At 36.5% G+C, this 18,154-nt stretch overlaps 1 protein-coding gene across 3 annotated transcripts in view; it reads right to left on the reverse strand.

The window, feature by feature from the left end:
* The window catches only part of STAG1 (stromal antigen 1), a 404,632-nt gene that overhangs the window by 167,358 nt on the left and 219,120 nt on the right, over positions 1–18,154 (reverse strand). For 2 of the 3 annotated variants that reach the window (XM_023187905.1, XM_023187904.2), the window contains exon 7: positions 14,889–15,093. In XM_023187905.1, coding sequence (XP_023043673.1) covers positions 14,889–15,093 — 205 coding nt within the window. Of the gene's footprint in view, positions 1–11,940; positions 12,050–14,888; positions 15,094–18,154 lie in introns of those variants that run through there. The other variant, XM_023187906.2, reaches the window with a different exon arrangement.

Below are 18,154 nucleotides of genomic sequence, written 5' to 3' on the forward strand. Positions count from 1 at the left end.
AAAAAAAAAAAAAAAAAAAAAAAAGAAAGAAAAGGAAAAGGAAAGAAAATACCGCTGAAAGAATTTGTTAGATTACAATGAAGGAAATGAGATAAATAGAAAGGGCAAAGATAATTAGAAATATTTTTATTAGTTATGTAAGTGGAAATGTCTAGTAGATACACATTTGGAAGTCATTATCAAAGATACTGGTATTCAGAACCATAAAACTAGATGGAAATTAGAAAAAGGTGGTATTATTTGTGTGTTGTAAACAAAAGATCACTAAGATATTTGTTGATGGAAACAAAACAGACAAAATAGTCTTACAGTGTGTATATTCTATCATTTGCGCAAAAGAATGTATTATTTATTTTTACGTACCAGTCATTTTTCCAAGCTGTATAAACATACTTATTCATATACAATTCACAAATCTATGAAGGAAGTACTATCATTATTAGTCCCTTTTTACATTAAGAGAAAACTGAGGCACAGATCAGCTAAAAGACTTGATGGTTACACAGTAACTGGCAGAGATAGAATTTGACCACAGGCAGTCTTGCTCCATAGTCCCAGCTCTTAAACACCACACCCTATTGCCTCTCACTGAATGTGTATTTGCTATTATTTGCATATAACATGTTTGCAAAAACATAAGGAACTTTGGCAACTTTGGTTGTCTTCAAGGAGCTAATTTGAGGGTCGGGGACAGTGGTGAAAGAGTAACATTTCACCATGTAAAATTTTATTTTTTTTTTTTTTTAGACAAGGTCTTGCTCTGTCACCCAGAACAGAGCACAGTGGTGCAATCACAGCTCCCTGCAGCCTCGATCTCCCAGGCTCAAGTGATCCTCTAATCTCAGCCTCCTGAGTAGCTGGGACTACAACTACCACCATGCCCAGCTAATGAAAAAATAAAATTTTTTTTTTTTTGGGTAGAGATGAGGGTCCCACTATATTGCCCAGGTTGGTCTTGAACTCCTGGCCTCAAGTGATCCTCCCACATCAGCCAAAATGTTGGGATTACAGGGATGAACCATAGCGCCTGGCATACTCTGAATTTTAAATCATGTAACTATATTATTTTCCTCCTCATCAATATTTTTAAATAAAAATAATGTCTATGAAATTGGTTTTCACTTTATTCAATTAGGAGTGAATGCATTAAAAAAACTGTCTGAAGATTGAGTTTCAAAATAATTCAGTATTTGCAGTTTAGCTTTCTAAAATCACCAGGACAATGTGGTATTCCAGAAAACAAGTGAAGACGGTGTTCCGAAAAGAAAAAAAGGTAGCTGTGTCTTTCCAAAGGAAAAAAAGATGACAACTGGAGCTGCTCACTGATTTGGGCAATAAGAAGGTAACTGCTGACCTCAACAGGAGAGGCAGTGAAGTGGTAGAGACAGAAACCTAATAGGAGAAGACTGAGTGGAGAGAGTGAATATAAATAATTCTGAGATTTGCTGTAAAGAAAAGGAGAAAAATGAGACTGGAGCTAGAGGGATGTGAGGAAACAAGGTACAGTGTAATGGTCAGTCTTATGTGTCCAGGCGAGGCTAGACTACCATGGTCAATTACTTAATCAAACACTACTTAATCAAACACTAACGCAGGTATCACCTTGAAAGAATTTTGTAGATATTTTGTATGATTAACATCTACAATCTCCTTTAAATAAAGGAGATTACCCTCAATAATGTGAGTGGGTCTCATGCAATCAGTTGAAAACTTAAGAGAAAAAACAGGTTTTCTAGAGAGGAAATGTTTGCCTCAAGGCTGCAACATCAAGTCCTAGGCTGAGCATAATGGCTCACGTCTGTAATCCCAGAGCTTTGGGAGGCAGAGGTGAAAGGATTATTTGAGGTCAGGATTACTTGAGGTCAGGAGTTCAAGACCAGCCTGGGTAACATAGCAAGACTCCATCTCTATAAAAAATTTAAAAATTACCCGATCATGGAGACGTGCACCTGTAGTTTCAGCTACTGGGAAGGCCAAGGTGGGAGGATTACATAAACACAGGAGTTCAAGATTGCAGTGAGCTATCACTGTGCCACTGTACTTCAGCATGGGTGACAGTGTGAGATCCTATCTCTAAAACAAATAAATACGTAAATAAAATCCTGAGCTTCTAGCCTACTCCACAGATCTCAGACTCAAGACTGCATGACTCCTGCCTGATTTTGAGCTTGTTGGACTACCCTACAAATCTCCAATTTGCAAGTTCCCACAATTGTGCTGAACCACATCAATGAAATGAAGTGTGTGTGTGTGTGTGTGAGAGAGAGAGAGAGAGAGAGACAGAGAGACAAAGACAGAGAGAGAGAGAGAGAAAGAGACAGAGACCAGAGACAGAGAGAGATAGAGAGAGATGCAAGAGTATCTCTTAGTTCTGTTTCTCTGGGGGAACCAAGAACACAAAGGCTTCCTAAAAGATGGGAGCTGTTAAGAGTATGTTAGCAAAATAGTAACAGTTATCTAATAAAAGGGGGAAATTTTGAAGTAATGAGAGTCAGAACAACTTGAGAGACAAAGGTCTTGAGAAGGTGAAAAGGGATCAGACTCACTGCACAAATACAAGGATTGGCCTTACAGGCCACTGTAGTAATAAAACGGATAGAGGATATGAGTATAACTGCAGCTAGATAGGTAGGTTTAATCCCTGAAGGATTCTCTTTCGACTATCTCGATTAAACAGGCAAGATAATCAGCTAAATGTGAAGACTAGATAGGAAATGTAGCTTTGAGGAGAAAGTATAACAATTTTGTTAGGATGTGGAAATAACCCTGGAGTATAATACTCTAAGGGGATTGCTAGGCAGCATTAAGGGACCACTTGGGAAAAAAGGTAAAGCCCAGCCCTTATGGTATGTATTTTTCTCCAGCCATTTTCAGCTCTGGTACAGGTATGGGACAGACGGTTATATGGGGTTTTCCTAGAGAATATGAAAGAGGAAGACTGAATCAAGGAAGTTGACGGTATGAAGGAGGATGTGATTATAATAAAGAATGATAAAATCTAAGTGGGAAAAATAAAGGCAGTGAGGACATGAAGAGTGTGAAGAACATTAAAAATATAGTGTCAAAGTATTTAAAATCACAATTAAAAAAACAATAGAGTGGAAACACAGAAGAAAACACTGGAACAAAAGGAGAGTTCAACAGGAAATGGGATGCCTAAAACGAAGACTGAGGACATTGACCCTTTTAATCAATAACCAACAATTCGCATTTCTGTCTTGCTAAACATAAAAAGTAAAAAAACTGCATTTATATTTAGTGACATCTATTATACCTTTGAAAACTATTATTATACACCCTGGAAATATGTCTGATATAGTGGAACAAACTAGATTTTTTAAGAGAGAGGTGATTATAGTACTTTATTTTTACAATGCTTATTTTTTTTAAAGGGATCTTATGACAAACTACCAGTTTCCAAATGATATAGATTTAACAAATCCATTTATCTCTTAAAAAACAATTTTTCTGGAAAGCAGTGTGGCAGTTCCACAAAGACCTAAAAACAGAACTACCATTCGACCCATCAATCCGAATACTGGCTATATACCTGATATGGTTTGGCTCTGTGTCTCCACCCAAATCTTACCTTGAATTGTAATCCCCATAATCGCCCCACATGCCAAAGTGGGACCAGGTAGAGGTAACTGGGATCATGGGGGCAGTTTCCCAGATGCTGTTCTCATGATAGTGAGTTCTTTGAATTTTTTTTTTTACTTTTTGAGAAAGAGTCTCGTTCTGTTGCCTAGACGGGAGTGCAGTGGTGCAATTTTGGCTCACTGCAACCGCCGCCTCCCAGCCTCCCTAGTAGCTGAAATTACAGACGCCTGCCACCAGCCCAGCTAATTTTTGTATTTTTAGTAGAGACAGGGCTTTCACCATGTTGGCCAGGCTGGTCTCGAATGGTCTGCCCTCCTTGGCCTCTAAAAGTGCTAGCATTACAGGCGCGAGCCATTGCACCCAGCCGATAGTGAGTTCTCACGAGATCTGATTGGGGGTGTGTGTGTGTGTGTGTTTTGAGATGGAGTCTCGCTGTGTCACTAAGGCTGTGAGTGCAATGGTGCGATCTCAGCTCACTGCAACGTCCACCTTCTGGGTTCAAGTGATTCTCCTGCCTCAGCCTCCAGAGTAGCTGGAATTACAGGTGCACACCACCATGCCCTGCTAGGTTATTTTTATTTTTTCTTTTTGAGATGGAGTCTTGCTCTGTTGCCCAGGCTGGAGTGCAGTGGTGCGATCTTGACTCACTGCAACCTCCACCTCCCAGGTTCAAGTGATTCTTCTGCCTCAGCCTTGTAGCTGGGATTACAGGACACACCACCACGCCTGGCTAATTTTGTATTTTTAGTAGAGATGGGTTTTATTATGTTGGCCAGGCTAGTCTCAAACTCCTGACCTGAAGTAATCCACCTGTCTTGGCCTCCCAAAGTGCTGGGATTGCAGGCATGACCCACTGCACCTGGCCTGATATCTGATGGTTTTATACGCCTCTGGCATTTCCCCTGCTTGTACTCATTCCCATCCTGCTGCCCTGTGAAGAATGTGCCTGCTTCTCCTTTGCCTTCCGCCATGATTCTAAGTTTCCTGAGGCTTCCCCAGCAATGCAGAACTGTGTGTCAATGAAATCTCTTGCCTTTATGAATTACCTAGTCTTGGGGAATTCTTTATAGCAGTATGAAAACAGACTAATACAATACTCAAAGGAATATAAATCATTCTATCATAAAGCCACATGCATGCATATGTTCACTGCAGCACTATGCATAATAGTAAAGACATGCAATCAACCTTAATGCCCAGCAATGGTAGACTGGTTAAAGAAAATGTGGTCCATATACAACATGGAAGGCTCTGCAGCCATAAAAAAGAACAAGATCATGTCTTTTGCAGGGATATGGATGGAGCTGGAGGCCATTATCCTTAGCAAACTAATGCAGGAAAACCAAATACCTCATGTTCTCACTTGTAAGTGGGAGCTAAATGATGAGAACACATGAACACACAGACGGAAACAACAGACAGTGGGGTCTAATGGAGGTGGGAGGTCTGGAGGAGAGAGAGAGTCAGGAAATGTAACTAATGGGTACTAGGCTTAATCCTGGGTGACAAAATAATCTGTACAAGTCCCTGTGACATGAGCTTACCTATATAACAAACCTGCACATGTACCCCTGAACATCAAATAAAAGTTAAAAAAAACACTTTTCATCCATATTCAATAAACTCAGAAAAAAACATGCAATCCCTAGCCACAATATAAGAATATATGAATATGGACAGCAGGAGGATGAGCAGAGATCATTAAAAATCAAAGAAAGGGTAGAAAAAGCATGACAACCATATCTCTAAGAAAAATGAGCACTGGGCGTGCAGTGGGAGGCATACCTATAATCCTAGCACTTTGGGAGGCCAAGGTGGGAGGAAGGCTTGAGCCTAGGAATTTGAACCTGACTAGGCAACACACTAAGACTTCTTCTCTACAAAAAAATAAATAAATAAAAAATAGAAAAAAATTTAAAAAAAAGAAAGAAAAGGAAAATTAGCCAGGTGTGGTGGCACATGCCTGTAGTCCCAGCCTCAGGAGGCTAAGGCAGGAGGATTAATTTAGCCCAAGAGGTTGAGGCTGCAGTGAGTTGTAATTATGCAATTGCACTCCAGCCTGGGTGACAGAGCAAGACCCTGTCTCAAAAATAAAAATAAGCTATTTTGCTCGGTAGAATCCAGACACCATCAGGTATTAGTAGCAGGTTCCATAGAAGATGAAGTGAGTTATGGTCTGAAACTAGGAATATCATCTCAAAGTCTGTATAATAAGCAATTAAATCCCCAACTCTCTACTCCAAGCCAGGCAGTCAAGAAATTCCTTTATGACCATTCATTTTGGAAGTCCAGACATTTATCTTCTCAAGAAAATAAACCAGAAATCCAGAGTCATCAGACACACATGTGTGATTATGTTTGGCTTGTGTGAGTGCCCTGAGTGCTTCTTCGTTCTACCCAACTCCAAAAGAGCAGACAGCAGTCAAGCTTAAGTGGACTGGAAGATCCTTCTGCAGAGGCTGAACTTCTCCAGGGAAGACAATTATCACTATCAACATTTGAGGGTCTATAAAAAAATACTAACTGACCACCAGACTGCTCGATAGTGATGTCACCAATTTGGAAGCCAGAGTCAATGTCCCACCATGACAGAGGTGCACACACACACCCCTCTGCTATTGAGCTTTTTAGTATCTCACTATCAACAATGACTACAGAGCCAAGAAACACATATTTGAGGAAAATGTCCAATATGAAAGACAGTTTAAAAAGCAGAGAATAAGAAGAAAAAAGGTTAGGACTAAGAGCAGAAGAAAACCTCAGAGAAATAATTAATATCATCAAAGAAACGGTACCTATGAAACATAGAATGTTTAAAAAAAGGGAGACTTCGGCCAGGTGTTGTGGCTCACGCCTGTAATCCCAGCACTTTGGGGAGGCTGAGGCAGGCAGATCACCTGAGGTCAGGAATTTGAGACCAACCTGGCCAAAATGGTGAAACCACATCTCTACTAAAACTACAAAAATTAGCCAGGCATGGTGACACATGCCTGTAATCTCAGCTACTCAGGAGGTTGAGGTGAGAGAATCCCTTGAATCCAGGAGGCGTAGGTCATAGTGAGCCAAGATCATGCCACCGTACTCCAGACTCCATCTCAAAAAAAAGGGAAGACTTGGAAAATAAGAAAGAACTCTTAGAAATGTAAAAGGATACTCAAAATTAAGTTTAATAAACATGAGGTAATACAATGGACAGAAAGGACAAAGAAATGGAAAATAAATATACATAACAGTGTATCATTACAAAAGTTCAGGATATCATCATGAAATTTCAGTAACAAACAAACAAACAAAAATCGCAAAGCTTCCAAAGACAAGAAACAGGATCACAACCACAAATCTAAAATTAGCATTGGACTTCTCAATGGCAACGTTGGAAACTAGAAACAAATTCTTAGAAAAATAATTTTCAATTATGAAATTTATATTGGGTCTAACTATTAAGCAAGAAGCTACAACATATTTTTCAGGCATGTAAAGTCTCAAATACATATTTCCCGAATTCCCTTTTTCTCAAGAAACTACCAGAAAATATGCTACACAAAAAGGAGAGAACAAATTAAGAAAGAAAACGAAAGATGATAAAGGATCTAAAAAAGAAAGACAAAAAAATTCAAACAGCAGAAATAGAATTAAAGAGCATATAAATTTTAGAAAATGAGGCACGATTTATAAAATTAAAAGCAAAAAAAGTCAAAAAATTGATTAGAACACTTGTTTAAAAATAAAACAAAAAAGCTTCACAAGTACACATGACAAAGAAACTTAAAATAACAACAAATTATGGCATAGTCATAAGATGGGACCATTATAGAGAATTTTTATTTTTGTACTTTTCTCTTTTTCTGAATTCTCTATAAGTAGTATATGTAATTTTATATATACTGAAAATATTCTAGTGTACAATATGAAAACGAAAAATATGTTCAAAAATTTTTCAAGTCAACTGCCCTCTTTACAATCAAACCAAATACGCTTTGCTGTTCTCTATATTAAAATCACAAGGATATGAACAGACACTTCTCAAAGAAGACATTTATGCAGCCAACAGACACATGAAAAAATGCTCATCATCACTGGCCATCAGAGAAATGCAAATCAAAACCACAATAAGATACCATCTCACACCAGTTAGAATGGCGATCATTAAAAAGTCAGGAAACAACAGATACTAGAGAGGGGGTGTAGAGATAGGAACGCTTTTACACTGCTGGTGGGAGTGTAAACTAGTTCAACCATTGTGGAAGACAGTGTGGTGATTCCTCAAGGATCTACAACTAGAAATACCATTTGACCCAGCCATCCCATTACTGGGTATATACCCAAAGGATTATAAATCATGTTACTATAAAGACACATGCACACGTATGTTTATTGTGGCAATATTCACAATAGTAAAGACTTAGAACCAACCTAAATGTCCATCAATAATAGGCTGGATTAAGAAAATGTGGCACATATAAAGCATGGAATACTCTGCAGTCATAAAAAAGGATGAGTTCATGTCCTTTGCAGGGACATGGAAGCAGCTGGAAACCATCGTTCTGAGCAAACTACCACAAGGAGAGAAAACCAAACACCGCATGTTCTCACTCATAGGTGGGAAATGAACAATAAGAACACTTGGACACAGGGCGGGGAACGTCACACCCCGGGGCCTGTCGTGGGGTCGGGGGTAGGGGGAGGTATAGCATTAGGAGAAATACCTAATGGAAATGATGAGTTAACAGGTGCAGCAAACCAACATGGCACATGTATACCTATGTAACAAACCTGCACGCTGTACACACGTACTCTAGAACTTAAAGTACAATTTAAAAAGTATAATTTAAAAAAAAAATCACAACATTGGGCTGGACATGGTTGCTCAAGTCTGTAATCCCAACACTTTGAGAGGCTGAGGTGGGTGGATTGCCCGAGGTCAGGAGATCGAGACTAGCCTGGCTAACATGATGAAACCCCATCTCTCCTAAAAATACAAAAATGAGCTGGGTGTGGTAGCACACGCCTGTGGTCCCAGCTATCGGGAGGCTGAGGGAGAAGAATCGGAGGCTGAGGGAGGAGAATCGCTTGAACTCAGGAGAGGGAGGTTGCAGTGAGTCGAGATTGTGCCACTGCACTCCAGCCTGGGCAACAGAGCAAGACTCCATCTCGAAAACAATAACAACAAAAAACAACATTAGACAATTACTGAGTGACTGATGTATGTTACATATTTAACATAAATTATTTTATCTATATGACTCAGGAAACAAAACATAAATTATTTCATTTAAGCTTCCCAATACTACTGTGAGAAAGGACTATTAGTATCTATGCTATACAGATGAAAGGCAAAGGAGTTACATAATTTGTCCAAAGTCACCAAGTTAATAAATTCAAGATACGTAATGCTTATAAAGTAATTTTAAAAATCTTTGTTTCTTTACAAAAACTGGCTGCCAAAAGAAAGCTGATTTTCAGAACCAATGATAGAATGTAAAAGAGAATAATCTAAGAAAAATGATAGTTCTTCAGTTAGAAAATTTCAAAAGTTATTCTAGACCTAAACATACAGATTCAAAATAGTAATCACATTTTAAAGTTATACTTTATTTTATGGGTATAACTACATGATACAGTGGTATTTACAGATTTGGCCAATTATTGGGCATTAATCCCATGAGAACATCAGAGGTCTATTGTATACAAACCCTAGAAAATTGAATAAAGGTTTTATATCTGGAGGAGGGGTGAAAAACACAACGGTGAAAAAGTAAAGTAAGATAAAGTAAAAGTACAAAGCAATGAAAAGGTCAAACTCTAGAAGAATTTTGAAAAATGAATATAAAAAATGTAAATACAAAAAGAGCAATTATTTATACTACATGGTCTGTTCTTTGGTAATACCAGATTGCCCTAAAATTTTCACATCTTAACCATAGAAACCAGAAATAATCTGTGTGGTTAAAAATCATAAAATAATTATTGAATTTAATAAACAGAATATGGGTACTGAGCGCCAAAGATAAGTAAAATGAAAATGCAGGGTGGGTATGGTGGTAATCCCAGCACTTTCAGAGGCCGTAGTATACAAACTGCTTGAGTTCAGGAGTTCAAGACCGTGAACAACATGGCGAAATCCCAACTCTACAAAAACTACAAAAAAATTAGCCAAGTGTGGTGGCATGCACCTGTGGTCCCAGCTACTCGGGATGCTGAGGTGGAAGGATCACTTGAGCCTGGAAAGTGGGGTTTGCAGCGAAATAAAACGATGCCACTGCACTGCAGCCTGGGCAACAGAGTGAGAATCAGAAAATAAACATGCATTACAAAAAGCAAAAGATAAGAAAATGCATGCCGTTCATTTTCTTAACAGTGGTTCTTGAAAGTTTATCTACTTGTTTATTTCTGATTTCCCCATGTCTGCCATGTCTTATTACTTTTTATTAAAACAGAATAAGCAAATCAATAAATTCTGAGTAAAACCATAAATGAAGGGAAATATTGGTAAATACTATTATCCTTTTTTGTCATTAAAGAATAATAGAATAAGGCCGGGCGCGGTGGCTCAAGCCTGTAATCCCAGCACTTTGGGAGGCCGAGATGGGCGGATCACGAGGTCAGGAGATTGAGACCATCCTGGCTAACACGGTGAAACCCCATCTCTGCTAAAAAATACAAAAAACTAGCCAGGCAAGGTGGCGGGCGCCTGTAGTCCCAGCTACTCGGGAGGCTGAGGCAGGAGAATGGCGTAAACCCGGGAGGCGGAGCTTGCAGTGAGCTGAGGGGATGACAGAGCGAGACTCCGTCTCAAAAAAAATAAATAAATAAAAATAAAAGAATAATAGAATAATAGCAGCAGCTTACTAAATGCCAAGCATTGTCCCAAGTGCTCCTAATCTCTTCTCTCCCACTTTGCAAATAAATAGAGTAAGACCAGCTATGTTAAGGACTTGTCCAAGGTTATCCAACTAGTAAAAGGCAGAGACAAATATGAATTCAGACAGTCACTCCAGAACCCATTCTATCAACCACAGTATTACATGGTTTCTGCAACTGAAGGCCAAATAAAAAGACTTCAGTTTTCTGAGGCAAAATTATTTTCAGCCTCTGATTATAAATTAAAGCAATTTCATATGTCATTTCTTTCCTCAGAGGAAAAGTCCGGAGATGCTGACTCTGTAAGAAATGTTAATCAATAATGAACCATATGTCAATATAAAATCAACCATAAGGTATAAAGAAATGTTTATCCCTCAGGAGTCTGAGAGTGACTTATTGATAAGCACTGATGAAGACTGGCCTCGTGATGATCTTGACCACATTTTCTAATTTTTTCACAAATTCATTTTAGGAGGGAAAAAAGAGAATAGAAGCAATCATCATGTCATCATTAATATAAATTTTGTATTTTAACTCCCCTTTGTTCAAATTAGAATTTTCTATTTAGAAGTCAGAGGTAGCCAGTATTAATATATTTATAACATCACAGAAAATTATGTGAGAAAGTAACAAAAAATTAAAACATTAACCAACATTACTCATCCTGAATGTTGCCCTCTAACAAAAATTTGAAGTCAACAAGTTGTAAAGTATTGGTGTACATTTTAAAAGCAAATGCCTAAAAATAAACATAATCTTGAAAAGTGAGAGTAAAATTATCTTCATAATACCAAACAACAAAGTGGTAAAACAAAGAAAATCTTATCTATTTTTGACCTTAAAAAGAAAATATTCCCTCAAAAAATAAAAATGTCATCAAATTTGAAAAAAAAAGTTCCCAGTCTCAGATTGTAAATCCACCAAAATAATTATGACACAATGTTTCTTACGTAAATTAAATCCACAAACTGTACTACTATGTCCAACTGAGATAGCTATTTCAAATAAAAATAAGGGCACTTAGTTCTAAAGATCAAGAGTTAATAAAAACTATACTTTAATGTAAAGCTTCTTTATTAAAATGGATCAAATAACTAGGACAGTATGTTTGAAAATTCCAACGAAAGGATTAAAGAAAATATAAAATTTAATTGTTAACAGTCTCTTTCAATTTAATGGTAAAATGTATTCTAAAAAGAGAGTTTACCTCCAATGGAAAAATAAGAATATACTTATGTATGTGGAATAAACAGACATAAAGAACTACATAATGATAAAAAAAACTTTTAATAAAAATGTAGTGAAAGTATACAATTAAATGCAATGCATAAACACTGACAATAGGGACACATATTTAATTCATAACAAGAAAATGGGATATTTGGAAAACAGATTAAAAATACTACCGATAAGACCACTCTGATGACTTATGAAGCTCTGGAACTCATCACATCTGTACCCTACAAAATAACTAACCTGATGGTCTCTCTTCTCAGCTAAGATATAAGCAATGTCAAGGAGCATTTTATTCCAAAGCCGATAATCATATCTGGCCATAACTGCCTTGTAACTGTCCATGCACATAGTCTTTGAAGCAGAGGATTAAATGTTCCTGCCCATTTTATCTAGTCCCCAAGACTTGTCCTGCAAAGTGAATAAAAATGATTATCTTTTAATCTATTCCTCGTACATATATCATTAAAAATAAGAAGAGGGCACAGATGAGAACAAAATGTCCTTGAAAAGATGGATAACTGTTGTCCAGCCCGGAATTAAGTTCTCAGCAAGCCCTCTATGCTTTGTTGAAGGGTAGGTGACTGCTATGTCTCACATTTTATACAAATGAGCCTTGGAAGATATGACCATAAATTAGCGTAGACACATGGGAATTACAGTAATACTTTAAAGTAAATTGAGAGAACTGAAAAGTCAGTTTTATCCTTTGAAAATTTGGTATAAACATATGTTGTTTACTTTGCTTTTTGATATCTGATTTTGAAAAATAATTTCAAATTTAAATAGGCTACATGATGATATTAATATAAAAAGAACATAGGTGAAAACAAAACCACATTCATCAAGTAGTTTTAAAAGTTATGATGAACACAGGTGGACTGTGGAAAAGAGACACAGAAAGGCAATGGGGGGAGGCAAGAGACACTCAATTCAAAATGAATAGGAAGAAAGCCATAATGAAAATATATTTAAACATATATAAGATTAGCAGATGGAGATAACCAAAGGGATAAGTATAGAGAAAACAATACAATGAAAGTTCCTAAAAATGAACAAATGAAAAGGAGAACTGAAATGGACCATCATAAAGGCAGTAAAATACAGTAATACTGCATTTACATGGCAGTGAAGGACAAATGCAAATGACTTAAAGTGCATTGTTCACAAAATTAAAACAATGTTTTAAGAGTCAAAATATTGTGCATATTTCTATAATATAGCACTCCTCTTGTGTTCTTAGAGTAAATGGCATACAATTAATCTTTTAAACAGAATGCACACAAGTTTCTAGATTAAAGAAAGGTAGCTTGCCCCTACAGAGAAGCCAAAGATTGTGCTCTATCTTGAGATCTGTAAACTAATTTTTGTGTCTTTTTATTTTAAACGGTCATTTCACAATACTATCAGCCCTCAATTAACTTGTTGCTTCTCCTTCTCTCTTGGCCTTGGGAAACCCAGATAATAACTTCTGTATCAAAGTAAATTCGTTAATTTTTATGACAGCAAAATTGGTTATTTACAAGCAATTTCTACTTTATTTTTAAGTTTTGTTTTTTTTTTTCCAAATTGCTGAATTTCCTATGCATGTGACAACCAGGTAAATGGGCATTACTGTGCACAGAAAGAAGAAAGTAAGATAAAAAGGAATAGAAAACAGAAAGAAAAGAAAAAAAGCAAGGACCAAATGCAGAGGATAATACTAAAGGCTGCGGAATTAGAAAAAAAAAGTATAACATTATATAACTGTTTGAATAATAAACAGTATTTTTACAGTAACTTTTTAAGAAGATACTCTCAAAACACAGTATAAACTGTATCTGATGTATGTTCTACGTAAGTATTTTTCAACAAATTATATTTTTAGTATTTTGAAAACAGATAAAACTGGGTAAAATATTTCCTTCTCTTCCTAATAATGAGAAAAGAATACTCTCAGAAAAAACAAACTGTGCTTCATGTTTATTTGGTTAGGACTGTAACTAACAGAATAATAAACACTAATATGAGTTAATATGAATTAACTGAGTAAGGGAAAAATAAGAATTGGGAAAAAAGAATGTAAAAACATATAGATGACTCCAGTTATTATCTTATTGGCTTTGGGCAACAGGTTAAGCCAAAAAAAAAAAAAATTTTTAAAGCAGACATCTGCAATGTGTAGTTCCCAAATCACCAGCATCAACATTGCCCGGGAACTTCTTGCTCAGCAATCTGTTTCAACAAGCTCTGTAGGTGATTCTGGTGTGTGCTAAAGTTTGAAGAACAGACCTTTAAATAAATTAGATAAATGAGAAATTAAAATTTACATGCAAAATAAAATGTAATTAATGAATCTAAATCTGGGTTGTCATGATAAGTAAGATGAATATAGGCAAAGTTACTGCTACTAAAAAAGATGTAATTTGGGATTATTTAAACATACAATTATGAACACCCAACGAGTATACACACACACTCCATTATGAATGAAAAAAAAATAGTCATTTTAGGTAGGCACAGTTAAAGCAGTGAAGGAAAAATAGAACAATTGCTAAAATAAGAAAATTACCTCGTTACTGAAAGTCAAGAAAAAAACGAATATAGTTGGTTGACAAGTTGTCATAATACCTCTAAAATAAAGCAAAAGTGAATACTAATCTGTTAGTTCTTCAAATTATCTATAGCCTACCTTAAGAACTGTTTTAAATACGTTAATATTTGAGTATGCTTAAGTTATTATAGCACTAGGAATAGAAGAATGTTTGTTGCCCTAATGGATGGAATTGTTTCAAATATATAAACAAGTATTTACCCACTTATCTATAATAATAATGAGCAATGAAACAATGTAATTATGCAATTAAAAAAACAGAATAAATTTGGAATTTCAACTATTATTACTTGGGTTTTCCAAAGAATTTGGCCTAGTGGTCTCTTAAAATTTCTTCAGTTACAAATAAGGATGTACATTAGTAACTAAACATTCAGACAGACATTTGATGACACTGGCCAGAAAATTTCAATTTTCATTCCTGAGGTTATCAAATGCCAGTTATCAAAACAGGCATAAATTTTAACAAAAACTATTCAAATGAAAGTTTTATTCTAATTAAAGTTTTAATTAAATCTTATTCTCATTAAGTTTTTATTCAGAATAAAACATATTCAACAAAACTAAATGAAAAGGAAATAAAATGTTGATTACTTACCAGCCAGGGTACTTGTATGCCTAAAAGCTCTGACCTGGGAGTCTGACAAACCCGTCAAAAGGGAGATTACTGTGTCCATCATATACTCATCATAAATTATGCTATACTGACACTGTCGAATCAGGACTCCAATAAATTCACAAAAGTTTGAACGAAATTTTTTCCACTGAGGTCCAGGCATAGTAAGAGGATAATCACCACTGTCCTAAAAAAGAGAAAAGGAACACATTAAGCATGTCATATTATAGCAGTTTGATCAAAGCTTTTTTTTTTTTCTTCCTACCTACATAGGAACCCTTTTTGGCAAAGTCATTACAGAAAGAAATAGGTGACTTTCATAGTACATTTGATTGCTTTATCTTTATTTGGTTTTGATCTGCCACAACTAAGTAATTCTTAAAGTACTCAAAATTACTATTTTAGAAACAGCATCCACTTTATCGTTCTAAGCCTTTCGTTGAAAATAATAGTCTAGTTTGTTGTATTTGGATCTTAGTTGAGGTAATTTGAAATAGTAAAAAAAAATTTTTGAAGTTTAGACCAGAAAGGATGATTGCCATTTGAATTTTGATCAAAGTAATAATGATACCTGTGTCATATCACATCTTTCAATGCTTTAAATTGAATTTTTAAGAAGTGATAATTTCAAAAGTATAAGCATTTCATTGGGAAGTCTAAAAATAATCTTATACATCCTAAACTCCAACCAAATTTCTTCAAATATTACTACGAACTTGATTTTAATTCCACTTCATACACTGGACTGATTAACTTTTCTAAGAAAATAATCTGAGTTTCTGGTATCACCAGGTTGTGTCATCTTGTTTAAAACACAAAACTTAAGAGTACAACCCAATTGGCTAGAAGTTTCCCTCTCCATCTTAAGACACTTTAGTACAGAAATGGAATTTAACAAGGCAGAGAATGAGGAATTCTGTGAACACGGTTGCCTGAATATTCTCAATGTGTAGCTTTTTGTCTTTTTTAGAACAAAGTGTTGCTAGACAAATTTGTTTATAAGTGAGGCCTTGAGCTCTGCTGGAGTCATAGGAAAGAGAACTAGTGTGATATATGGAATAGCAGATCCCAAGAACAGGTAACAAAAAGCAGACACTAGAAGAGACTGGACTCAGAGTCGAAACCCCAAAAGAAAGTTAATGTTGGTGTTAGATGAGTTGTAGGGAGCACTACATGACTGGGAGTGTCAGTATAGATTGGAGAAGTTACATAGACTAGAAAGCAAAGATGCTTCCTAAAGGTATCTCACCAGCCTACCTGCTGCTTTTATATCACAAAACCCCACTATAGTAGAGTTCCTCTTATTTTATACCAACTGAGAATCAGCCATTTTGTGATCCACAACAACTGAACCTGGGCCTAAGGGAAGTTACAAAGAAAATAAACGACCTAAACAGGCCCAACATCAAGCAAGGAAGGGAAGGCAGAATAATCCGCACTTCGGAAAACCTGAAAAAGAAGCATACTTCAATAGATTCAAATGTAGTACAACAAACAAACAAAACCCCTAAGGAACTAAAATATTTGATTTCTTAATTAAACACTTCAGTTCATGAATTGAAGAGAAGAATAATTGACAGGAGATACATGAGTAGCCTGGAAAATATGTAAGAAATATCTGAGGGAAAAAAATGTAATTTGCTAGATGAGTCTTCTGGAAAAGCCTTTTAAAATGAATGACATAGGATATTATGATCTCTTTATTCCTTTGTTCCTGCTTTTCACTGATCTGAAATGCATACATGATGCAGGATGTTCAGTCATCTTGCAACCATGAAGGGACCAGTTTGAGGATAAAGAATGGTTAAAGAGAAAAATGGGAGAAGTCTAGGTCCTTGATGTCTACTCCCACATTTACTCTACATGACAAAGTCCTTTGAGTTTTAAGCCACTATTGGTCAGCTTTTCTGTTACTGAGAGACAAATGCATTCCTACTATTGGAGAAGAATTATGAGCAGTGAAGAAAGATGAATTATTTAGTAAATGATTCTAGTACAACTGGTGGTCACTAGTAAAGACTAGCCTAGGAGAGAGAGAGACCCTGTCTCAAAAACAAACACAAACAAACAAGCAAACAAACAAAAAAACACAAAAAACTATATTTCACAGGACTCAACCAGGTACCAGGTACTCACAACAAAGCCTGGGGACAGGGCAGAAAAACAAAGAACACCTCTCTTGTTAACGCAGGTCTACAGGGGGTAATCCTGAACTTCTCGGGGAAAAGGCAAAATGTCTGGCTCACTTCTCTAGACCCTTCTCTTCTATAAAGTAGCCTCAATCTGGTGGGAAGAGGATTAAGAAATGGAGTCATCCCCAACGCACAGCAAAGACCCACTGCAGCTGAGAGAAGAGTAGAAGAAAACACCCACTACTTGGGGGGAAAGAAGGAGACAAAACAATGTCCTGAGACCTGAATCCTATACCAATACTAAGCAGAGGTTTGCCAGTATTAAAAGAGGGGCAGAACCCTTCACTGTTGCTTAATTGGGAATAGCCAAAACCTGTATGTTATGGCTTACTGTGTGAAGGTAACTAAGTAAAAGTGTTTCATGACTTCAGAGTACATCCATGCAGAGCCCATTATTTGAGTTTTTGATGTTTAATAACTTTGCTAGAAAAATCTGTAAGAAAAGAAAAAAAGCATCTGCAAGTGATTAATGTAAGCCCTGTGTATGTTTGAGTGAAAGTACTACTTCAGGCACGCTGCCTCCTGGTAACAGCTATGCAGGGAGGAAGGGCCCACACTGCTACACTTCTGATCGCCTTTTGTTTTACTGCCCAAAGCTAAATATATATTTTTGATAATACATAACTTCTCTTTTACTAAAAGATAGTCTCTACCCATAGAAATGTATTTTGAAAACACTTATTTTACACAGCAATTTTGCATCCATTTAAACTAATCTTTTATCAATAAAGCACTATTTACATATTTAAAAAGAAGAAGAAGAAGAAAGAAGGGCAGAAGCCCCCACTGAATGCCAACCACAGACAACACAGAGGTTGGCTGCTACAGAAAGGAGAGACAGGAAAGCTGAGGAGGCCCCTTGGTGGCTCACAAAGCACAGTTAAACTGAGGGAGGATTAGGACAATAGATGCCCCCATCATAGCGCCAGGCAATAAGCAACACCAGTCTACCACTAGCGGAAGGGATAACAGTATGGAGAGAGATCCCCTCTGTAGCACTGGGGTGCAGACAGCAGAGGTATGTGAGGGTGAAGCCTGAACATTGAGAAAAATTTT

This window comes from Piliocolobus tephrosceles, chromosome 2 (genome assembly GCF_002776525.5).
Source record: "Piliocolobus tephrosceles isolate RC106 chromosome 2, ASM277652v3, whole genome shotgun sequence".
Taxonomy (NCBI): Eukaryota; Metazoa; Chordata; class Mammalia; order Primates; family Cercopithecidae; genus Piliocolobus; species Piliocolobus tephrosceles.